The sequence below is a fragment of the Maniola hyperantus genome, chromosome 1 (genome assembly GCF_902806685.2).
Source record: "Maniola hyperantus chromosome 1, iAphHyp1.2, whole genome shotgun sequence".
NCBI classification, from domain to species: domain Eukaryota; kingdom Metazoa; phylum Arthropoda; class Insecta; order Lepidoptera; family Nymphalidae; genus Maniola; species Maniola hyperantus.
Window position 1 is genome coordinate 9733676 of NC_048536.1, and position 19380 is coordinate 9753055.

The following is a 19380-nucleotide window of genomic DNA, read 5'->3' on the forward strand; positions in this document are numbered from 1 at the left end:
TAGGCAACAGATCAAGATGACGAAGTGACGATAGTAAAGGACGCGCGCTTACAAGCTTCCACTGGCTATCAGCGACTCATGGCTTTCCGGAAAGCTGACGGATCTTTTGCAGCAGAAATTGGGGACGATGCTGTGTCTGATGTGTGGTAGGTTGGTTTTAATTTGTTTTTGACACAATGGAAATTGTATCTCGATATTAATTAAATTTTGTTGTGCTGTTAAACAATTTTGGTTCGATGGATGGGTGACCCATATGTTAGGAAATCTCTAATAGTTAATTTTCCTTCGTGTCTCGAATATGGTAACTTTTTTACCATATAATATTATCTCATGATTCGTTGGGTTGTGAAGTTTTAATAAGTCAGAATTTTAATTTGACCCGGTTAGTAGAAATTTGGAATCTTAAGACGATGATTCATCATCATCATCATCATCATCAACAACATAGGTCTCTTGTAGGGATTTAAACACGCCACGGTCTTCCGCCGCCTGAATCCAGCGGCTCCCTGCGACTCGTCTGATGTCGTCCGTCCACCTAGTGGGGGGGTCTTCCAACACTACGTCTTCCGGTGCGAGGTCGCCATTCCAGCATCTTGGGATCCCAACGTCTATCGGTTTTACGAACTATGTGCCCTGCCCATTGCCATTTCAGCTTCGACGATTAAAACAGGTGTAACAAACCATCCGTCCGCGCGCCCGCCGAATGCTTTCCCACTCGCACACTACTAACTGCACTGTTCTACAAACACGTCATCGAGTAGCCGCCTACGCAAGAAGCAGGGATCCACGAGTATAAAAGAGCGCGCCCGCCAGTCTGAAAAATCATTCTTAGCCTAGCGGCCGGTCTTAGAGCGATAGCCACGCAGTCCTCTAAGACTGGTAGGGTTAAGGAGTGCGGTAGCTACCTGCAGCCCACTCCGACACCCAGTCGAGGCCACGAACGCGATAGCGCCAGCAGTCCGTTCTTCCGCCTCCAGATTAGGTTATTGTTTCACCAAGTTCATATTCTTAGGTCATTACTCACCAAGTTTATGTTGTTACGTGTATTGTGTATTACTGTATAAGTGGAGAATACATATTTTGAAGTTAACCCTCGAGTTTCACTGCTACCACCCCTTACATTTGGCGCCCAACGTGGGTCCTTGGTCCATGGTCATGGTCTTGGCGAAGTGGAAATTTTGCTGACGTAAATGATCGACTTGCATATTCAGGAGGATGATCATTTGCATCCTCCCCCTGCATTAAAGCTGCTCCTACAGCATATTTGCATCCATATTCAAGTGACTTTCTTCTTTGTGGTGTTTTCGTTGGGCCCCACGTTGGGCGCCAATTATAAGGGGCGGTAGAAGTAAAACTCGAGGATGAGTAGTAAATCTATATTCTTCCCTTACATAATAGTTAACAAATAAACGTACACGACAAAATCGGATCCTGAGCTGGAGGTGGAAGAACGGACTGCGTGGGTATCGCGTTCGTAACCTCAACTGGTTGTCAGAGTGGGCTGCAGGTAGCTACCGCACTCTTTAACCATACCGGTCTTAGAGGACTGCGTGGCTATCGCTCTAAGACCGGCCGCTAAGCTCGGAATGATCTTCGGACTGGCGGGCGCGCTCTTTTATACTCGCGGATCCCCGCTTCTTGCGTAGGCGGCTACTCGATGACGTGTTTGTAGAACAGTGCAGTTAGTAGTGTGCGAGTGGGAAAGCATTCGGCGGGCGCGCGGACGGATGGTTTGTTAGTCTCCCCCTCTGGTGCTCGTTAACGTCCCGTAAGAGTACCAGGAACATCTTGAGTCTTCCTTGGACGTCCTCGTCGTCGAATGGGTACAACTGGCGTAGGTGTTTCTTCATCTCGTCTCTCGTAACTAACTATTGCTGATTTGTGATATCTTCCAATAGGTTTTCCAGGGTCAGGCGTAATCACAACTTCATACGGGTTGTCTTGTCAAAGTGCGAATTTGGCTGACGTAAGTAGTCGACTTGCATATTTGAAAGGATGATCATTTGCAACCTCCCCCTGCATTAAAGCTGCTCCTACAGCATATTTGCATCCATATTCAAGTGACTTTCTTCTTTGTGATGTTTTCGTTGGGCCCCACGTTGGGCGCCAATTATAAGAGGCGGTAGAAGTAAAACTCGAGGATGAAAAGTAAATCTATATTCTTCCCTTACATAATAGTTAACAAATAAACGTACACAACAAAATCGGATCCTAAGCTGGAGGTGGAAGAACGGACTGCGTGGCTATCGCGTTCGTAACCTCAACTGGTTGTCAGAGTGGGCTGCAGGTAGCTACCGCACTCCTTAACCATACCGGTCGGCGCCGGCGGGCGCGCGGACGGATGGTTTGTTACACAGGTAAAATTTTAAGTCTGACTTTGAAATTTTCCAGGATGACGTCTATAGCGGCGCGCTGGTTAAGCCGCTCGTCTCGGTATGTGGAAGTGTCTCCCGAAGCCACCATGGCTGCCGCGAGATGGTTGGTCAACGCGCAAAAACCCGACGGTAGCTGGCAACCGCCGCCATCAACGCAGAAGAACGACCCTCGAGCACAAACTGTTGTTCCACTCACTGCCTACGCTTTATTGGCCTTGCAGGAGACCAAGGTAACAAGCAACAGACGTGTATTGTATGGCATTACACAGTAGGTGATTGGGCGCTCTAATATTATACCACTCAATCAACCGTAACTGTTAAGCGTTTCCACATTACATCAATACTCATGTAACGGGAAATGTGCATTGATCACATTAAAATTAATTAAATCATTAGTTTTACTCGCTTCTGATATCAAATCTAATATGGAAATGCTTAAAAATTATACTATTTATAGTGTACATTTTTAAATGTATATCTAATTACTTATAAATAAACATACTTCCTTGAAATCACAAAAATCCACCACCAGACCACCAGAACTGACATAAGTATAGTAATCTCGATCGATCGATTTGTTTAACGATGTTTTATTTTATAGAGCAATGAAGTTCTTTACAAGAACGCGATGAACAAGGCCCTTGACTTCCTTGCGAAGAATCTGTCTCCTGAACTGGACGCGTATTCGCTGGCAGTGACGAGCAGTGCCCTGGCTGCCGCCCGACATCCGCAGGCCACGCAAGCTTTGCAAATCATGGATAAATATGCTAACACTTCAGGTATGTTAACCATTGGTACTGAACTTAAATTTATGCTTACAGGTTATACCTACTGAATTTTATCAAGATCCGTAATTTTTGATTTTTGCACCACAAAATATCACCCTTACAGTGCTTATCCGCCATCTAAATGATAACATTAATCTGAATACCTATCTAAAAATTATTTTATCGTCAACAAAATTAATGTTTTCTCTTCTCTCATGTCTGTTTTCTTCAAAGTTTACTTATACTTACGCAATCATAATCATAAGTATTACATACTAAAGCAAACAATGGCTTAATTTTTTTGTTTCAAAAGCAAATTTTGAAATTCTCAGACGCTTCCACATTGTACTGGTCTCGGAAAGTTCCTAGTGCAGAATGGAGAAATCCGTGGTTGAAAGGAAATAGTCTAGAGGCTTCCACTACCGCGTGGGCTCTCCGAGCTATGTTGGCGTCCAGCCTTTTGGAAGAAGCTGTTCCTGCCGCACGATACCTGCTGCAAGCACTTGGTCCAAAAGATCAAGACCCTGATGTGGTAAGTACTAAGTTAGTTTACACAATATGATCAAGTGATTTTTCTTTAAAATAGCTACCTACATAAATTCATGCTCCTCTCAAGTCCTTTCATCTTCTCGAGCAATTGTATTGTCGAACTATTCTCAGCTAATAAATAAGGGAATGCACATTAACCATTACTAGATTTTCCATATTAGTTATGACGTTACTCGGCTCTATTACCTCAGATAGCGTAAAATTTCTAGACATTCAGATTACCTTTTATTAATTGCATAGGAGGGGGTTTTAAAAGTTTTATTTTTTGTACAGTTGGATGCACTGGCGCAATTTGCGGAAACGATGAAGACGACGAATAAGCTAAGAGTGTCAGTAACTGTAGCGAGCTTCGAAGAACCACGCCAGTTTAATATTGACAACGACAATGCCCTTATAATACAAACGCAATTGGTAAGTATTGGTATCAATTTAACTGATAAAGTTCCAAACACACCGCTGCCCTGTGCTACGCAACGCGGTACGTCAAATATAGTTTATATTATGAGTTTTTATGTAGCATAGCGCATTTGAACGACGACGCTGCGCGACGTGGCGCAGCAGATACCTTGCGCTTTCAACATCGTTATGTCATCGTCATAACAATAAAATGCTTTTCTCGATGAAATTGGACTTAATGATCAACTTTTTTACACAAATATGTTCTAAACCATACAGCTTTTTTAGGTCCGCAACGCTCTTAATGCAAGTGCAGTGACCGAGGGTAGGGGCGTGGCGATGGTGGGGCTGGCGGCAAAGGGCAGCACTAACGTGACGGGCGCGTGGCCGCGGTACACTCTAGACCCGAGGGTGGACCAGGTCTCCACCAGGGAACGGCTTCAGCTCTCCATATGCATCGGGTGAGCCTATACTTATAAAAAGACTCGTCCGAACTGACTGTCTGATCTTTTAAGGCACAGTCTAAACAGCTGGGTTTAGAAACTAGGACTTTTGACAGTAGGTTCTTTTTATGACAAAGGCGCGCACTCGCAGAAAGGATTTTTGGAAATTCTACTACTGGGGGTGTTAAATAGGGGATGAAAGTTTGTATGGAAGTCCGTCATTTTTCAAGTTATATCCGTGAAAATTTGTATATTTGCATTATATTTTCGCTTCTGGTAAAAAAATTAAGAAATACGTGTTTCCGGATGTTTAGAAATTCTACCCCCAAAGGGTTTAAATGGAGGATAAAAATTTACATGAAAATCCGTCATTTTTCAAGCTATAGGTATCCAAGAAAAAAGGGTATCTGGGCTTTTGGGCAAAAATCAAGAAGAACCTAACTACTTAGGCATACTTAATGTGTTTCAGGATTTTTAGAAATTCGGGTCAGCTAGGCATAAGGCATACCTAGCATATTCCCGGTGTTAAATACGCCTATTATTTTAAACTTTACACTGAGAAATTCACTTCTGTAATCAATTAAGAACAAACTACTTGATTTTTTTACTAATAAGTAAGATCTGATAGTGGATTAGATGATTTTAGCCTGACACCTCCAAAGAACGAATGGATGGTAATTGACAGCCAAAAATCAAAATAGATAGTTAGGTACTACCATTAGGTTAAGTAATTCACTGTTCCACCAGGCTGATGGTAAATGATTGTTTTTCTTCTAGGTTTGTTCCCATTGCCAATGAAACGGAGAGTGGATTAACACTTCTCACAGTTCAACTGCCATCGGGTTATTTAGCAGACTTGAACGCTATTACTGAGTTGACGGTAAGTGCTTTTCAAATTCACTAAATATTCCAGTATTATTTCTTGTGTAAAGTAGACCTAACTAGTATTAATTATTGCTGATAAGATAATTATGCTAATATTACTAATGCAAAAGTGTATCTGTCTGTCTGAATAGTTTTTACGACTCATATCTTAACCGATTTTAATTTTCCCACGATGTTCCGGTATGAAAATAGCCTGCGGCGTACAATAATAGTAATTTAAATTCCTTTTGTCGTTTTTCGGGCCCGGATTTAAATCGGATGTTCCAGTGGCAGAACATTTTATATGAAGCTATGTAGGTACTACGTAGTAGTACATGGAAGTTCTTTGATTCACACTTGTTGGAAACAGAATTTGTGTCAAAATGTACTGCCACTGGCATATCAAGCGACAAACGACAAACGACAAGTGGGAACGGGGGATTAATCTGATAATACATGATCAGGCGGCGCGACACGTGGTGGGCGCTAGAGTGATGGCAGGCGGCGCGCGAGTGGTGGCGTGGCTGCGTGCCAGCGTCGGCGAGCGGTGCGCGACGCTCGCCGCGCCGCGCGCCTTGCCCGTGGCCCGACAGCGCCCCGCTTGGGTCACGCTCACCGACCTTTACGACTCTAGTAAGTATATTACCATTTACCAGCAAAATACATAAACATAGAAGATAACAATTATTGTCATTCAAAAATAGAGGCTATAACCTCGCGTCTGTACTCTGTAACACCTAATTTCATCCAATTAAATTAGCGTAAATCACAACAGGCTATACAGTATCCTCGGAATGAAGCTTAGTATAGCGCTCTCTATCACTTGTATGGGATTATCTAACAGAGAGAGGACTATACTAACTTCATTCCGCGGATAGAGTATTGCAATTGATTCATGCTACTCTGGTCGCTGCCGTGATTGACTGACGCAAAGTGACAGTTACGGTGTTACAATCGAACTGAAAACCACCTGTGGTATAACTACTCAAATTCCTACGAAACCATCTCAAATGTCCCACTCGTCCGCAAACGCTGCCCTTTGTTTTCTTGAATTCACACTTTTCTATCATGTACTCTCCTTTCCACAACATTAGCAATTTATTTTTAAATTGGCTATCACTCTTAGTAGCTAAAATTCTTAGGTTGAGATCTGTAGAGCGCACTTTTGCTTTGCTTCGACTTTAAATGAGACAGCGTTATAGATTGCCATAAATCTGTCCCTTTTTAACTGAACCTTAAGTCTGAGCCATGTATCTGAGCAAAGTCCAAGTAAGCTCTATAGACGTCAGCCTCAGTAAAAATGTATTACTATTTAGGTCACCGCGCCCGCGTGTTTTACCAAGTGCTACAAAGCACGACTTGCGACGTGTGTCGTGAGTGGGAATCCTGTGCAAGCGCATGTGGCTCAACCGAGAGGCAAGTGAATCCCACGACCACGCCTTCCCCCAACGCAGCGAACATTTCCGAATTTGCGTATGCGTTCACCGTCACCATGGCCATCTTACTGTTGTTACGATAACAATAATAAATGTATAGTCCGTACAAAATGACTCCTCACGCGCCATTTTATTAAGTCTATGGGTCAACTGTTATGTCAAAAGTACGGATCACTTTTAAAAATAAGGACTAAAATCGTACTTTTGACTAACACAAAATTGCGCATGAGGAGTTAAATTTTACGCGTCATATTAGAACTTAGGAAAACGTCTACTTTGTAACTGATGTTGTTTTAATTTAATTAATAAATTATAATTTTTGTTGTAATAAGTAATTTCGAATAAAAGTAACTGTGAACAATTAATCTACATGTACAAATAAGAATTCATTTAAATAGGTAATATTAATTATTATAATAAACTCAACCTTTGTATAATTAAAAGAAAATAGTTACTTTATTAAATATATAAATTTAGTGTTTTTCTCGTCAACGAGTAAATTGTCCAAAGAAACACTTCACAAAACTTTGATATACCTACTTAGTGTTCATTATTAGTCAGTAAAACATTCATCAAAATATCATTAAAACAATGAAATACATAAATAAATATATACCGAAATAATCAACATTGTTTTTTAAATATCCATTTTACTAATCATCCATTGAAAGAATCCCAAAATCGTGAAAGAGAAGGTTAATGGTACAGCGGAAGCTTTTATCCAGCCCCATAAACTGAAAAAATACGAAAAAATTGTAATCTTTGCTTTTGCCTGGCGGTACCTAACATTAACATCTATGCAGTGCTTTTGGAGTGGGTATTGCGATCAGTGAAGTACTTACAATTTTTTTTGCAAGCAATAAGTAGGTACGGTAGGTACCTAAGAAGACCTACAAAGTGTCGGCGATTTTGATGAAAAAAAAAGTGAAACGAGGAATCTCAATATTGATTTTTATTGGAATGTTTTCTACCTTTTCGTTTCGTTCGGGCTTGGAGTTTTTGGGTTCCGTAGTAAATAAAACAAGAAACTTAAAGTTTCGTCCACTCATGGCCACAGCCATTTTAAAAATAAATTAAGTATAAGAGCTAAAAAGTAGGTAAGTATATAATATGCGTAATATTTAAATGGAAAATATCAGGGTACCTCCCAAGCACGAAAAGCGAGAGCCGATTTTTTTTCTTCTAACCGTCACCAGTGATACTTGAATAGGTACCTATTAATTTAAAGTCGTGTTGAGTTTTCTTAGAAAGTTTTTGGCAACAAAGCCGCATGCCTATTTATTTCTATTGTAATAGGTAAGTAGTTTAAATATTAAAACGGTAGATACTTACTCGTTAGGGTTGTCAGAAATATAAAAGGGCTCAGTCGGAAGCACGCCACTGTCGAAGATGAAAACGTTTTCCTTTGGCCGATCCTCCGCATCAGTAGGTATTTGCTCCACCATATGAACGAATTTTTGACCATCGACCACCTGAAAAATGAAAATACATAATGCATTTTGCCCTATCGCGACCTGCACCAGCATCGTGCGCCACCTTGGGTAACGCTTTCTGCTGCCCTGAGTCGAGTTTACCAGTCGAGACTCTCGAGAGTTTGTGTCCGAATACTAATGGATCCCCTGCATCGAGTGTGGCCAATCCATCCCCATTTGCCTGTTTGATCTGCTCATCTATTGGCGATTCTTTGCAGCGTAGTAAAAGATCGATGTTACTGATCTCCTCAGGGTACTTCATTTTTTCATTCTGGGCTGGTTTCCGCACTTAAACGTTTCCGTCTGTTGTGCGTCTCCTCAGGGTACATAGAATGCGCCGAAGGCATCGGTTAACGAAAACTTGGATTTGGTGTGAGATTGCTTTCTTAACTTTCCAACGCGAGGATAGAGATGATGTGGATCGAAGTAATGGGTAGGAAAGGTCCAAGTGCGCTCAGGAAGGTGTAAGGTTTGTAAACAACCTCTGCCCCACTAAGAGGGACATAGGACCAAAATTAAAAAACAGAGTATGACCTTTCCACAGGGAAAACTATCTAGTATCTACTTACCGCTAAACGACTTTCCATAAAAGGTCATCTTGGAAATATTAAAAATAGGTAGGTAGGTACGTATTGAAAGCTAAATTTTATTTAAGTATATTGAGTAGGCACACAACGATCTCCTCGTCCCAAAACAAAAATGTTTTTCTACAGTGCACCATTATCACTTCTGAACACTACCGTGTTCAGGTAATTTGGGATTCAGATAATAATATTATTATGATAAGGAATATGACCGCATAAAGTAAGTACTTATTATTATTATTTAACAATTTAGGACTGGATTGATGTTTGACTTATGTGGCAGTGTGGTCATTAGATAAGTAGTACCTACTGGTACAGGTCAATGGAAAAGACAATATCCGCGCAATGTAAGTATTTATTCACCATTCTCTATATCTGTATGCCTAAACCATGTCTTAGATTAGTACCTACCTTACCAATAACGGTGTGTATACCATCTAACCATGGAGTTCCCTTTGTTGTTATAATAAATTGACAGCCATTCGTATTCTTTCCTGAAATTAACTACTAATTATTTACGTTCTGTCCTGTCGCCATATCTGTACTGGTTTGGATGCATAAGTACCTACTTACTATCTCTAAACGAAACTAAATAGACAGGTCTAAAAGTAATGCTATCTTTTTCCAAAAACAAGGTAGTTAGGTACATTTTGAAAGTGATAGCAAAGCAATTGTACTACTCAATTTAGTTTTAAAATTGTAATCGATTTGCACCAATGTTTTTAAATGTAGGTACCTTTATTAGCCATAGACACAAAACCCGCACTACTGTGCTGTGTGTCTAAATTCTCGTCAGGAAAAGTAGGCCCATATATACTAATTGAACCGGTACCATCATCTGAGACGACGTCGCCACCTGGAAATTTAGCACCGTTCATAAACAACATTTCATAAGCGCCTTGTATGAAATGGTTACAAAACCTTACAGCTCTCGTCACTAAATAAATAAATTACATTGTTGTAATTAGTACATTGCTGTATCAAAATTCATAGATACAATAGGCATTATCCTGCTGCGGAGCGCGCGTATGAGCCATGGCCCATGCATCTGCAGTCGCGCAGCGCCGCGCTTTGTGATGTCCAAGGCTTTATCGATCTTCGATTATGACGCATATCGATTGTACGAGTAGGTACCTATTCGAAGTGATCCTACTGTTACGTTCCACTACCTTGTATCATAAAACGTTTGATTATGCGATTAAACCTTGTCCCTTTATACGATTTTCCCTTAATTCCTTTTGTGGCTAAAACTTTGAAATTTTTAACCGCTTTTGGGGCTAAATCTCCGAAAAGACCAATAACAATACGACCTAAGGGCTTGTCTTGATGATGAACATCCAAGTAAACTTGGTCAGTGATTCTTAATTGACGCGCCTGAAACAATGAAACAGAAATTTAAAAAAAAAAACTCGCCGCTGCGCGCCGCGCTGTATTGAAAACCTCTTCCATTCTGAAAATTGGTTAAAAATAAATCACTATTGCACAAGTATTTATCATCATCGACAACCAAGAGACATCCACTGCAGTGGACACGTCTCTTGTAGGGACTTCCACCGCCACGGTCTTGCGTCGCCTGTGTCCGCACGACTCCCTGCGACTCGTTTATGTGGTTTGTCCTGCACCTAGTGGAGGATCTTTAAACTTCTTTACACATGCACAACACGGTAACACCATGACGTTAAAAATTTACATTTAAATCACTTACTGAAATATTTGTAATATAGTGAGAAAAAATTGGCAAGAACAGAAGAAAATTCATAATGGTGAATTGTTTTAAGTAAGTAATTATTTATAAAAAATACAATAAAAGGTACCTAAGTGATCAACTACCCAGACTAACCGCTTAGAAAAGTATGCCTACAACATCATTGGTAAGAGTGAATGTTAATTGGATAAAATATTGTACCTACCTAATGGAATACATATAAGTGCGTTACAAATTAATAAGTCAAGGTGGTCTATTTTGTGGCTCTTTTTATTTTATAACTGTTTTTTCCGTGACTTTGTTTGCCTATAGCCACCTACACATCTGCGACATCTGTTGTCTTATTCACCTATTATATCACTTGGGATTTGTATAAATAGTTACCTATAATGTACCTACTAGCTGACCAATCAGACGTTGTTCTGCCCGGAAAAGGAGCGCCACATTAAATATGTTTTTTTTTTTAAAGGAGAATGGGCGGTTTCGTCCCCAGTGGTGTATCAAGTTGTGATATATGTCATTTCAAAGGTCATGATAATAGCTTCATTTTATTGTATGACACCAACAATGAGTTGCGTGCAGGGAAAGAATTAGGAAGCATTTAATTTCATTAATCCAGTAAAAGTCTGAATAAAATAAAAATATCTTTTATTCAATTAAACTCTTGCAAGTACTTTTGAATCGTCATATGCATTTACCACTGGCTCGGAATGCCTTTCCCACCGAGAAGAATCAGCAAGAAACTCGGCGGTTGCTCTTTTAAAGATTTGATATATGTACAATATTATGCCATAATTATATAAAAAAAGTAATTGCAGTCCCGCTAAAACAGTTTTATACGTTTTTACATTTATTACGTTTTTTCTAACAAAGAAATTATTACTTTTAGTTTGGCTTATATTTGGGTGCTAGCTTACCGTGCGGTGCGTACCTATTTGTACGGTGCCGGGGCGGGCTGGTGGGGGACGGCGTCGGCGGCGTGTTGTGACTTGTCCCTGTAGTCGGTTACTAACGCAGCGCGCATACGCACACACATTTTGCTCTTTTGGATCCATACTTTTTTTTTGTATTTTTGACCTCTGCACGTTTAAAGGACTTGAGTTTCTACTTATACTTTGATTGTGGCTAGTTTTTATGGACCAACTAGCTGATTCCCGCGACTTCGTCCGCGTGAAATTAGGTTTTTTAAAAATCCCGTGGAAACTCTTTGATTTTCCGGGATAAAAAGTAGCCTATGTCACTCTCCAGGTCTTTATCTATACCCATGCAATCAAAATCACGTCAATCCGTTGCACCGTTGCGACGCAATTGAAGGACAAACCAACAAACAAACACACTTTCGCATTTACAATAAGGGTACTGATTGCAGGAGGATTGGATACGTTGTTAAGATGGCAGAACTCGTGAATCATTGTTATCATCGACATTGTGTTAGATGTGGCCGTTCCCTGGCTTGACAGCGAGAATGCCACCGGCTCAGTAGACAAGATTTAGAGGCAAGGCCTGGATTTGCAGAATTTGTATGGATCATTTACGTATACAACAAGTAAGTTCATTTTATATTTTACAATGTCAAAGCACATATCACTTTGCACTTTTATTTGTGAAATACCTACGTATAATACATATATATATGCGCGTATACGTTACGTATACGTTGAAAAAAAACGTAATAAATGTAAAAACGTATAACACTGTTTTAGCGGGACTGCAATTAATTTTTATATCGATAATTATGGCATAATATTGTATATCAAATCTTTAAAAGAGCAACCGCCGAGTTTCTTGCTGATTCTTCTCGGTGGGAAAGGCATTCCGAGCCAGTGGTAGATGCATATGACGATTCAAAAGCACTTGTAAGAGTTTAAATGAATTTTTATATTTTTATTTTATTCAGACTTTCATTGGATTAATGAAATTAAATGCTTCCTAATTCTTTCCCTGCACGCAACATATTGTTGGTGTCATACAATAAAATGAAGCTATTATCATGACCTTTGAAATGACATATATCACAACTTGATACACTCTGGGGACGCAACTCATACAAAAGTGCCCATTCTCCTTTAAATTTTTTACGGGCACATGAATATTTATATTAGATTTTGGCTAATACGGTGTTTTTTATTACATTTACTAAAAGTAAAGCACAAATAATAATAGGTAACCGGTAAAAACTCCCCGACCTCCCTCCACCTCCCACCTTCGCCCATCTCTACCCACCTCCCCATACTCGGCTTCTCCATCTTCCCCGACCTTTCCCCGGACCTCCCCTGCCTTCCCATCTCTCTCCTCATCTACCCCATATCTCCCCATCTCCCCATCATACATTTCTCAAGGCGCCATCCATGTGAAAATTTCAAGTCTCTACCTATCAGGTACAGTTCATCAGATACAGTACACTGACAGACAAACGGACGGCCGGACAGACGGACGGAGGATCATGAAATTTTCATAGAATGTGTATTTTTCTCTTGCCGCTATAATAATAATAAATAAAATAAAATCAATTTTTTTTACCTTTACCTGGTTTTATTTTACCTTTTGACCCTCTTGAAAAATAAGTGGTCGTGCATTCGTAGATAGAGTAATAAAGGTAGATACAGGAACGTTTGCTTTCTCATTCACACTAAAAAGAGAGCACAGATAAAGTTACTAATGTAATAAACAGAGACGCAGCTAACCTATTTTTTGTCCCTTATCGTGTAACTGGTTTTTTTCAAGAATACATCCAAGGAATGCAACTTTAGTTGCAAAACAAACTTTGAGAATTCGTGGCGTCATTGTATTTCTCATTAGTTATTTAACTAATTGTTTTCACTTAAAAAACGTTTTAATACAAATATTGTTGATCAGTTAATACAATTATTGACTAGTTACTAAACAATGGTAATAATTGTCGTGTTATTCATCGTTACGTCGCCGTGCTATCGCTATCTTATACGTGGTGACACAGTACTTCAATCTACCTTTATTACTCTATCATGCATTAGCGCAAATTCTTCTTTACTCTATGCTAGAGACTGATTGATGATTTGATGATGATGACGGTCAATATTCTGTGACCGTCAAATGTCAATGTCAAAACAAATTATTGTTCCAAGGCAACAACAAATTATTTGTTGTTTTCCAATTTCTCAATTTTCTAATTAATAAGATAAATAAAGTAAAATCATGACTGTAAACAATACCATTGCTCATCAACGTTTGATTCTCAGTGGAGATCGCGAAAGGTAATGGACTTTCTGTAAATTATGTAGGTTGTAACTAATTGTTTGCTTAAATGTGATCGACTTGTGCATAAATAGGCGTATTATTTTAGTAAATATCCCTAATAATTCATGTTATGAACAAACTAAATCATATAATTAGCTAGGTAAGTAATAGGTGCACTTTTCTTAAAAGTTGCTAATTGCTATTTCCTGTACCTATGCATTAGGGACTACAATTATATATTGTGGTACCAATTAGTTATTTAAAAGGTAACTAAGATACATAAATATTGACCTTACAGATTTAAAGAACTTTTAAGACGGAGGTTAATTGAATGTGGGTGGAGGGACCAAATCAGAATGGTGTGTCGTGAAATTGTAAAGGAGCATGATGCGAACACCATAACTCTTGATATGCTGGTGGCACGAGTAACTCCCCGAGCTAGGGCTTTAGTCCCAGACCCTGTTAAAAAAGAATTGCTCCAGAAGATTAAAACTCATCTTTTAACCCAAAAAAACCTGTAAATTTATTGCTTGTATTCGTTTACAAATCCTAAAGATAAATAATTTCATATTTTTTGGTTTAATTTTAATCACTAAGTTATACATTTTATTTAGTTCTTTAAAGGATAAAATAAAATTATTTGATTAAAACCAACAGTATATTTTATTTATAAACATTTACAGTTCTGTTAACTAAAAATACATATATTGCTTACATACACATAGGTAATACTGCCTTTAGATCCTATATATGTGACTGTCAAGACTATTTTAGATAATATAGAATATACATACTTACTATATTTAATATCTAAAAGAATTATTACTTTATTACATATAAATCAGAGGGTAGTATTAGGTTGGAGGGAAATAGGTTCAAATAATTTAAACTACAGTCCAAAACTATATAAAGACAATTTAGATGAAAAACAATTTTTGCTAAAGCACAAACGCTAGTTTAATATTCCAGTATTTTAAAGATGAACATTAATACACTACTGTGTATGTCAGTGTTGTACTCTGCAATGGACAGAATTTGTAGACAGTAGAAACTCACCATATAAATTATTAGGCATTATATAGAGCAGATAGGACTGCAAATGCTTCGGAACAGTTGCAGATGGATAGTTAAAGCTGCTGTAAGCATTTACAATTCTGTCTATGCATTCAGCGGCTTAGGCTTGATTATAAAGAAATAGTTTTAAAAACTTAAAATTTTAAAGTAAGTGTAAAATTACCTGTGCGAAAATAATGTACTTGGTAAGCATTGTTTTAAAATATTATTTTTGAATCTATATAAATAAAACCATTTTGAAAGAAAGGGATCCTATCCCTTTAGATTGTTATTTTCTTGCATGATATATTTTGGCAACAACCACCACAATTTTGCTTAAAAAAATTGTGCAAAGTACGTAGATATGATACATAAATTATTGATTGTCTAGTATTGAATAATAGGTTGTCAAGTCAATATAAAACAGTAGATTACTTTAACATCCTGGTAGGTACTTCATAAAAATATAATCTATATACATGAAGAAAAAACAGTAAAATTATGTACAGCAGTTTCTATGTGGAGTGCAAGAAGTTATTACGAAAATGCATAAGACAGCAATAATAGTGATCAAGCAGTATTATAAATTAAAGTGTTATACATATAATATGCTATCTCCAGTAAGAGATCACGGGAGAAAAATCACAAAACTGCTACCAAATTATTATTTATTTATTATTATCAAGACAATATAAAAAATTATACCAATTATAGTAAAATGAGAATAAATAAATGCATTTTTAATAGAAATTAAATACATAGGTAGGTAGTTGAATTAATGAGCAATCATTTTTCCTAGAGTAACACCCTTAAAGCTCTTATATATGCCTGACTTACACTTGATACATAGTATTTATGCTTAATTTAATTTTGTATGTACAACATATACATATGGAATGTTTCATGGACTTTGACCACATAATCTTATTATTATCAAGTATTTATAACAATATCAGTACTCTCTTACTCTTATATAATTACATCTAATAGTTATAATGTTTTCTTACGACTAAGTGATAACATGATTCTACTTATACACCGACTTATTGATTATTATTGTTAATTTACACAATACTGCTGATTACTAATGAGCAATTAGTAGTTTTGAGAATATTAGATGAATTTTTAGAGCATGTAGCATGAATATCATGATGAATGTGTGTAAACACAAATTTTAAACAATAGTTTATTTTACAACAAGTTCCTGACATTTTAAATTGGCAATTAAAACAAAATAATTAGCTAGGTACCTTACAATACAATCGGGGAAAAAAATGTAAATTTTAAATAGTCCTTCTATGAAGAACTATATAAATAATGGTTTAGTCATAGGTACTTATATTATTACAGAGTTAAGAAGAATCATCACATTAGAACCTAACCACACCTAATATAATAATTAATATGTACCAATGCACTTAAAAATGAATGAAAAATATTTTTTTTAGCTAGACCAATACATACTTTTACCTAAGTATATTTTATTTTAACAGTTGAAATATTTCATCCTAAAAATTTGGCAACAATATTTTTGATAAACTGTTTTATCTATCTATATAATATTATGCATATAATCAGCAAAAATCGAATTTGAGCATTTTATAATAATCAAGAAATCATTTACAAACACAAAAAACTTTAAAATTTACAATTAGCTAAGTAGGTATAAGTTGGTAAACTCATAATACCACTAAATACCATTTAGGACCATTTTGTATTAAGTATAATTTATTTATTAATCTCTATATAAAAAAATGAATCGCTAAATGTGTTGCTGATCGCAAATCTCGAGAACAGCTGAACCGATTTCCCTAATTCTTTTTTATAATATTCCTTGAAGTACGAGGATGGTTCTTACGGAGAGAAAAATTTGTAAGTATTAAAAAAAATAAAGAATCGACCGTTAGGCGGTACGAAGTTCGCCGGGTCAGCTAGTATTATGAAAAATTTAAATTTTAACAAATTGCAAGGACCCTGTTTATAATTCAAGAAACTAATTTACTGATAGATTGTTAGAAACGCAGGCAAAATGAACAATAGCAATAAGTAAAAACTTTTTTGCACAATATAATAAGACAAATTTTTGATAAATAATGCACAACCATCAACAACATGACTGTCTCTTGCAAAGACTGTACCCTACAGTGAATTCTACCTACTAAGCGTTTAGAACCTTGCAAATGCTGATATACCATAGAGGAACCGAGCATGTTACAATTAGTATTGAAATGATATTCACTGGGCAATTTTATTTATCTTTCATTTCATATAACATCTAACAGATAGATGTAATAAAAAAATATTAATATTATGCAGTTGTTAAAACAAAAACAGGTTAAAGTGGACTAGAAAATGTTAAAATGGTTTGTTTTTGTACTATGCGAAATGGTCCTTAATGGTCACACTGTAAAATATTTAAAAAAACCTTGTATTACATGAAAATGTAAAACTATACTTTTACTTATAAATTTGAAAAAAATTAGCTACACAAAACATATCACTGAAAATATTATAGGAATACCGACTACAGTATCCAAATCAATCATATTCACATGTAATTAAAATAAATTTAAACTTTTGAAGAGATTCAATAATAAGCGTTTAGATCAATAGGGCTAAGTTCGCGTTGTAACTATTAAAATACAGTGTTTTAAAAGTCATCCATACTAATAGTATAAATGCGAAATTATGTCTGTCATGGCCTATCGCCATCAATTTAACCAATTTTGACGTGATGACGTGCATTGGCCTGTAAAGCGATAATAGAGAGAGCCAGCGCGTGCCAGACCTTCCTTATTTTATAAAAGCTGAAAGTTTCTCAACACTGGGAGGAACGTTTATTTGGATGTTTGTTTGGATCATGGTGGCTTTGGGAGATAACAGTTTATAAAGGTGCAAAAAAATCTTACGTCAATATAAATAAATAAAGTTTATTTTTTTATATTTTCTTCGGAGTAGTATTAGGAATCACGTCATGCATTGCCAGACACCCTTAAACGTTAATAATGTATTAAACTTTAATGGTGTCTGGCACGGGGTTGCCACCATATTAAGTGTCCGGCAATGCATGACGTGATTTCTAATACTACTCTGAAGAAATATAAAAAATTAGACTTAATACTTTAATGTAAGATTTTTTTACACTTTTATTACCTGTTATCTCCCAAAGCCACCATGATCCAAACAAACGTTCCTCCCATGTTGGGGACAATACGCAGTGACACTTTCAGCTTTTATAAAATAAGGACGGAATAGTTTAAATCGTGGAGACGCTAGCTTAGCGCGGGATTTTTTTAAACCAAAATCCACGCAATAAAGCCGAGGCCATCATATACGCAGTTACTTATAAACTCGTAAAACCAAACTATTTTTTGGATAATTTTTATACACTCACAGTGATCAAATGGCTGCCTTGTTTCAGGGCTGGGTTGTTTGTGTTGTGTTTTAACTTTTAATATTTAACTTTTATTATTACTTACTACATTTAGATATACAGTCAAACAACAAAACGAATACATTTCTATAATCATCATTATGAAATAGTTTACCAAAAATGTAAGTTTGACAACAGATACAACGCGAATGACCTATTTTATGAGATTATGATTTAGCATGTATTTTCAAGCAAAATACTATCACGGTAGGTAGCTTTTTATCGTAACATATATTATTATATTAATATTTATCTATCTAAATAAAATTTCGTAAGAACGATTATTTACTTACTAAACGTACAGAAATAACAAGCCATAACTTAACTCTGTTTTTCAACATCACATGATAAAATTTGGAAATAAATAACTCAACAGCTTCAGCGACTATTGGCTATTCACAACCCGCGCTCAATTCACGCCAATTTTGATTCCTTTGGCTCTCTTTGAATCAATATGGCAGTTATGAATAGGATACAACTATTTTAAATAGTATATTACCTAATATGAGTTGTAAAGCCACAGGTATACTTAGTAGGTATACGAAATTCATAAGTTCAAATTATTTAACCTTTTAAAGTAAAAATAAATGTATTTCTATTTAAATTTAGTTCCTAAAAAGATTTCAACGTAAGCGAGTTTATAAAATGGCAATACAACACCTCACCAAAAATATAATTTTCTTATTAGGTAAGTAAATAATATATATCTTTACTTAAAATAAATCATAACAGTAGTGCATTTCACCTTATAAACATGATTTTTTTCAAATTTAACACTAAACAAAATATACTTCGAGCATAATAAGTAATTATACAAATCCAAAATTACATTTACCCAAATATACATACAATTTTGATACTTCATATTATTTTTAACTAAATATACATCCTTTACTTAACAATCACCTCTCCACACTTGAGTGATATACTTACAGAAAACCTAGATCAGATCTTGGTATATTAACTAATATGAAATAATTGTTATTTTTATTAAAACAGGTAATATTCACTCACATTCACTTTCACAACAAATTAATTCATCACTTGCCACCTTAAATAGAATAATTACACCTACAGTTATAGTTGA

At 36.5% G+C, this 19380-nt stretch overlaps 3 protein-coding genes across 5 annotated transcripts in view; 2 read left to right on the forward strand and 1 right to left on the reverse strand.

Annotated features, from left to right (window-relative positions):
• LOC117986565 (thioester-containing protein 1 allele S3-like) overlaps window positions 1–6913 on the forward strand; it is a 24949-nt gene extending 18036 nt beyond the window's left edge. For both annotated transcript variants that reach the window (XM_034973414.2, XM_069501214.1), the window contains exons 18-26: window positions 4–146; window positions 2392–2605; window positions 2977–3154; window positions 3475–3674; window positions 3965–4102; window positions 4376–4548; window positions 5308–5410; window positions 5859–6027; window positions 6711–6913. In XM_034973414.2, the coding sequence (XP_034829305.1) occupies window positions 4–146; window positions 2392–2605; window positions 2977–3154; window positions 3475–3674; window positions 3965–4102; window positions 4376–4548; window positions 5308–5410; window positions 5859–6027; window positions 6711–6913 (1521 nt within the window). The remainder of the gene's footprint in view (window positions 1–3; window positions 147–2391; window positions 2606–2976; window positions 3155–3474; window positions 3675–3964; window positions 4103–4375; window positions 4549–5307; window positions 5411–5858; window positions 6028–6710) is intronic.
• Window positions 2143–10756, reverse strand: LOC117986663 (peptidyl-prolyl cis-trans isomerase, rhodopsin-specific isozyme-like). 2 transcript variants are annotated; one of them, XM_069501667.1, is made up of 6 exons: window positions 10592–10756; window positions 10197–10260; window positions 9623–9742; window positions 9298–9380; window positions 8163–8302; window positions 2143–7564 (listed from the first exon to the last, which is right to left on the reverse strand). In XM_069501667.1, the coding sequence occupies exons 1-6, from the start codon at window positions 10643–10645 to the stop codon at window positions 7468–7470; spliced, it is 558 nt and encodes a 185-aa protein (XP_069357768.1). In that variant the 5' UTR covers window positions 10646–10756; the 3' UTR covers window positions 2143–7467. The 2 variants fall into 2 exon arrangements, with proteins under 2 accessions (XP_069357768.1, XP_034829431.1); XM_034973540.2 differs by having other exon boundaries at window positions 10056–10260.
• A 2907-nt stretch (window positions 10757–13663) lies between these two features.
• Window positions 13664–14461, forward strand: LOC117986688 (transcription and mRNA export factor ENY2-like). The gene is made up of 2 exons (XM_034973565.2): window positions 13664–13824; window positions 14106–14461. Exons 1-2 carry the CDS (start codon window positions 13766–13768, stop codon window positions 14326–14328), a joined length of 282 nt encoding a protein of 93 aa, XP_034829456.1. The 5' UTR covers window positions 13664–13765; the 3' UTR covers window positions 14329–14461.
• The last annotated feature ends 4919 nt before the right edge of the window (window positions 14462–19380 follow it).

Coding starts and splice junctions, on each gene's coding strand:
- LOC117986663 (XM_034973540.2), bottom strand. CDS start 10,645: ATGAATTTTCTTCTGTTCTTGCCAATTTTTTCTCACTATATTACAAAT. Junction 10,261..10,591: donor ACTATATTACAAATATTTCA/GTAAGTGATTTA, acceptor TCATTGTTTCAG/GCGCGTCAATTAAGAATCAC. Junction 9,381..9,622: donor TGTGTCTATGGCTAATAAAG/GTACCTACATTT, acceptor AGTTAATTTCAG/GAAAGAATACGAATGGCTGT.
- LOC117986688 (XM_034973565.2), top strand. CDS start 13,766: ATGACTGTAAACAATACCATTGCTCATCAACGTTTGATTCTCAGTGGA. Junction 13,825..14,105: donor CTCAGTGGAGATCGCGAAAG/GTAATGGACTTT, acceptor TTGACCTTACAG/ATTTAAAGAACTTTTAAGAC.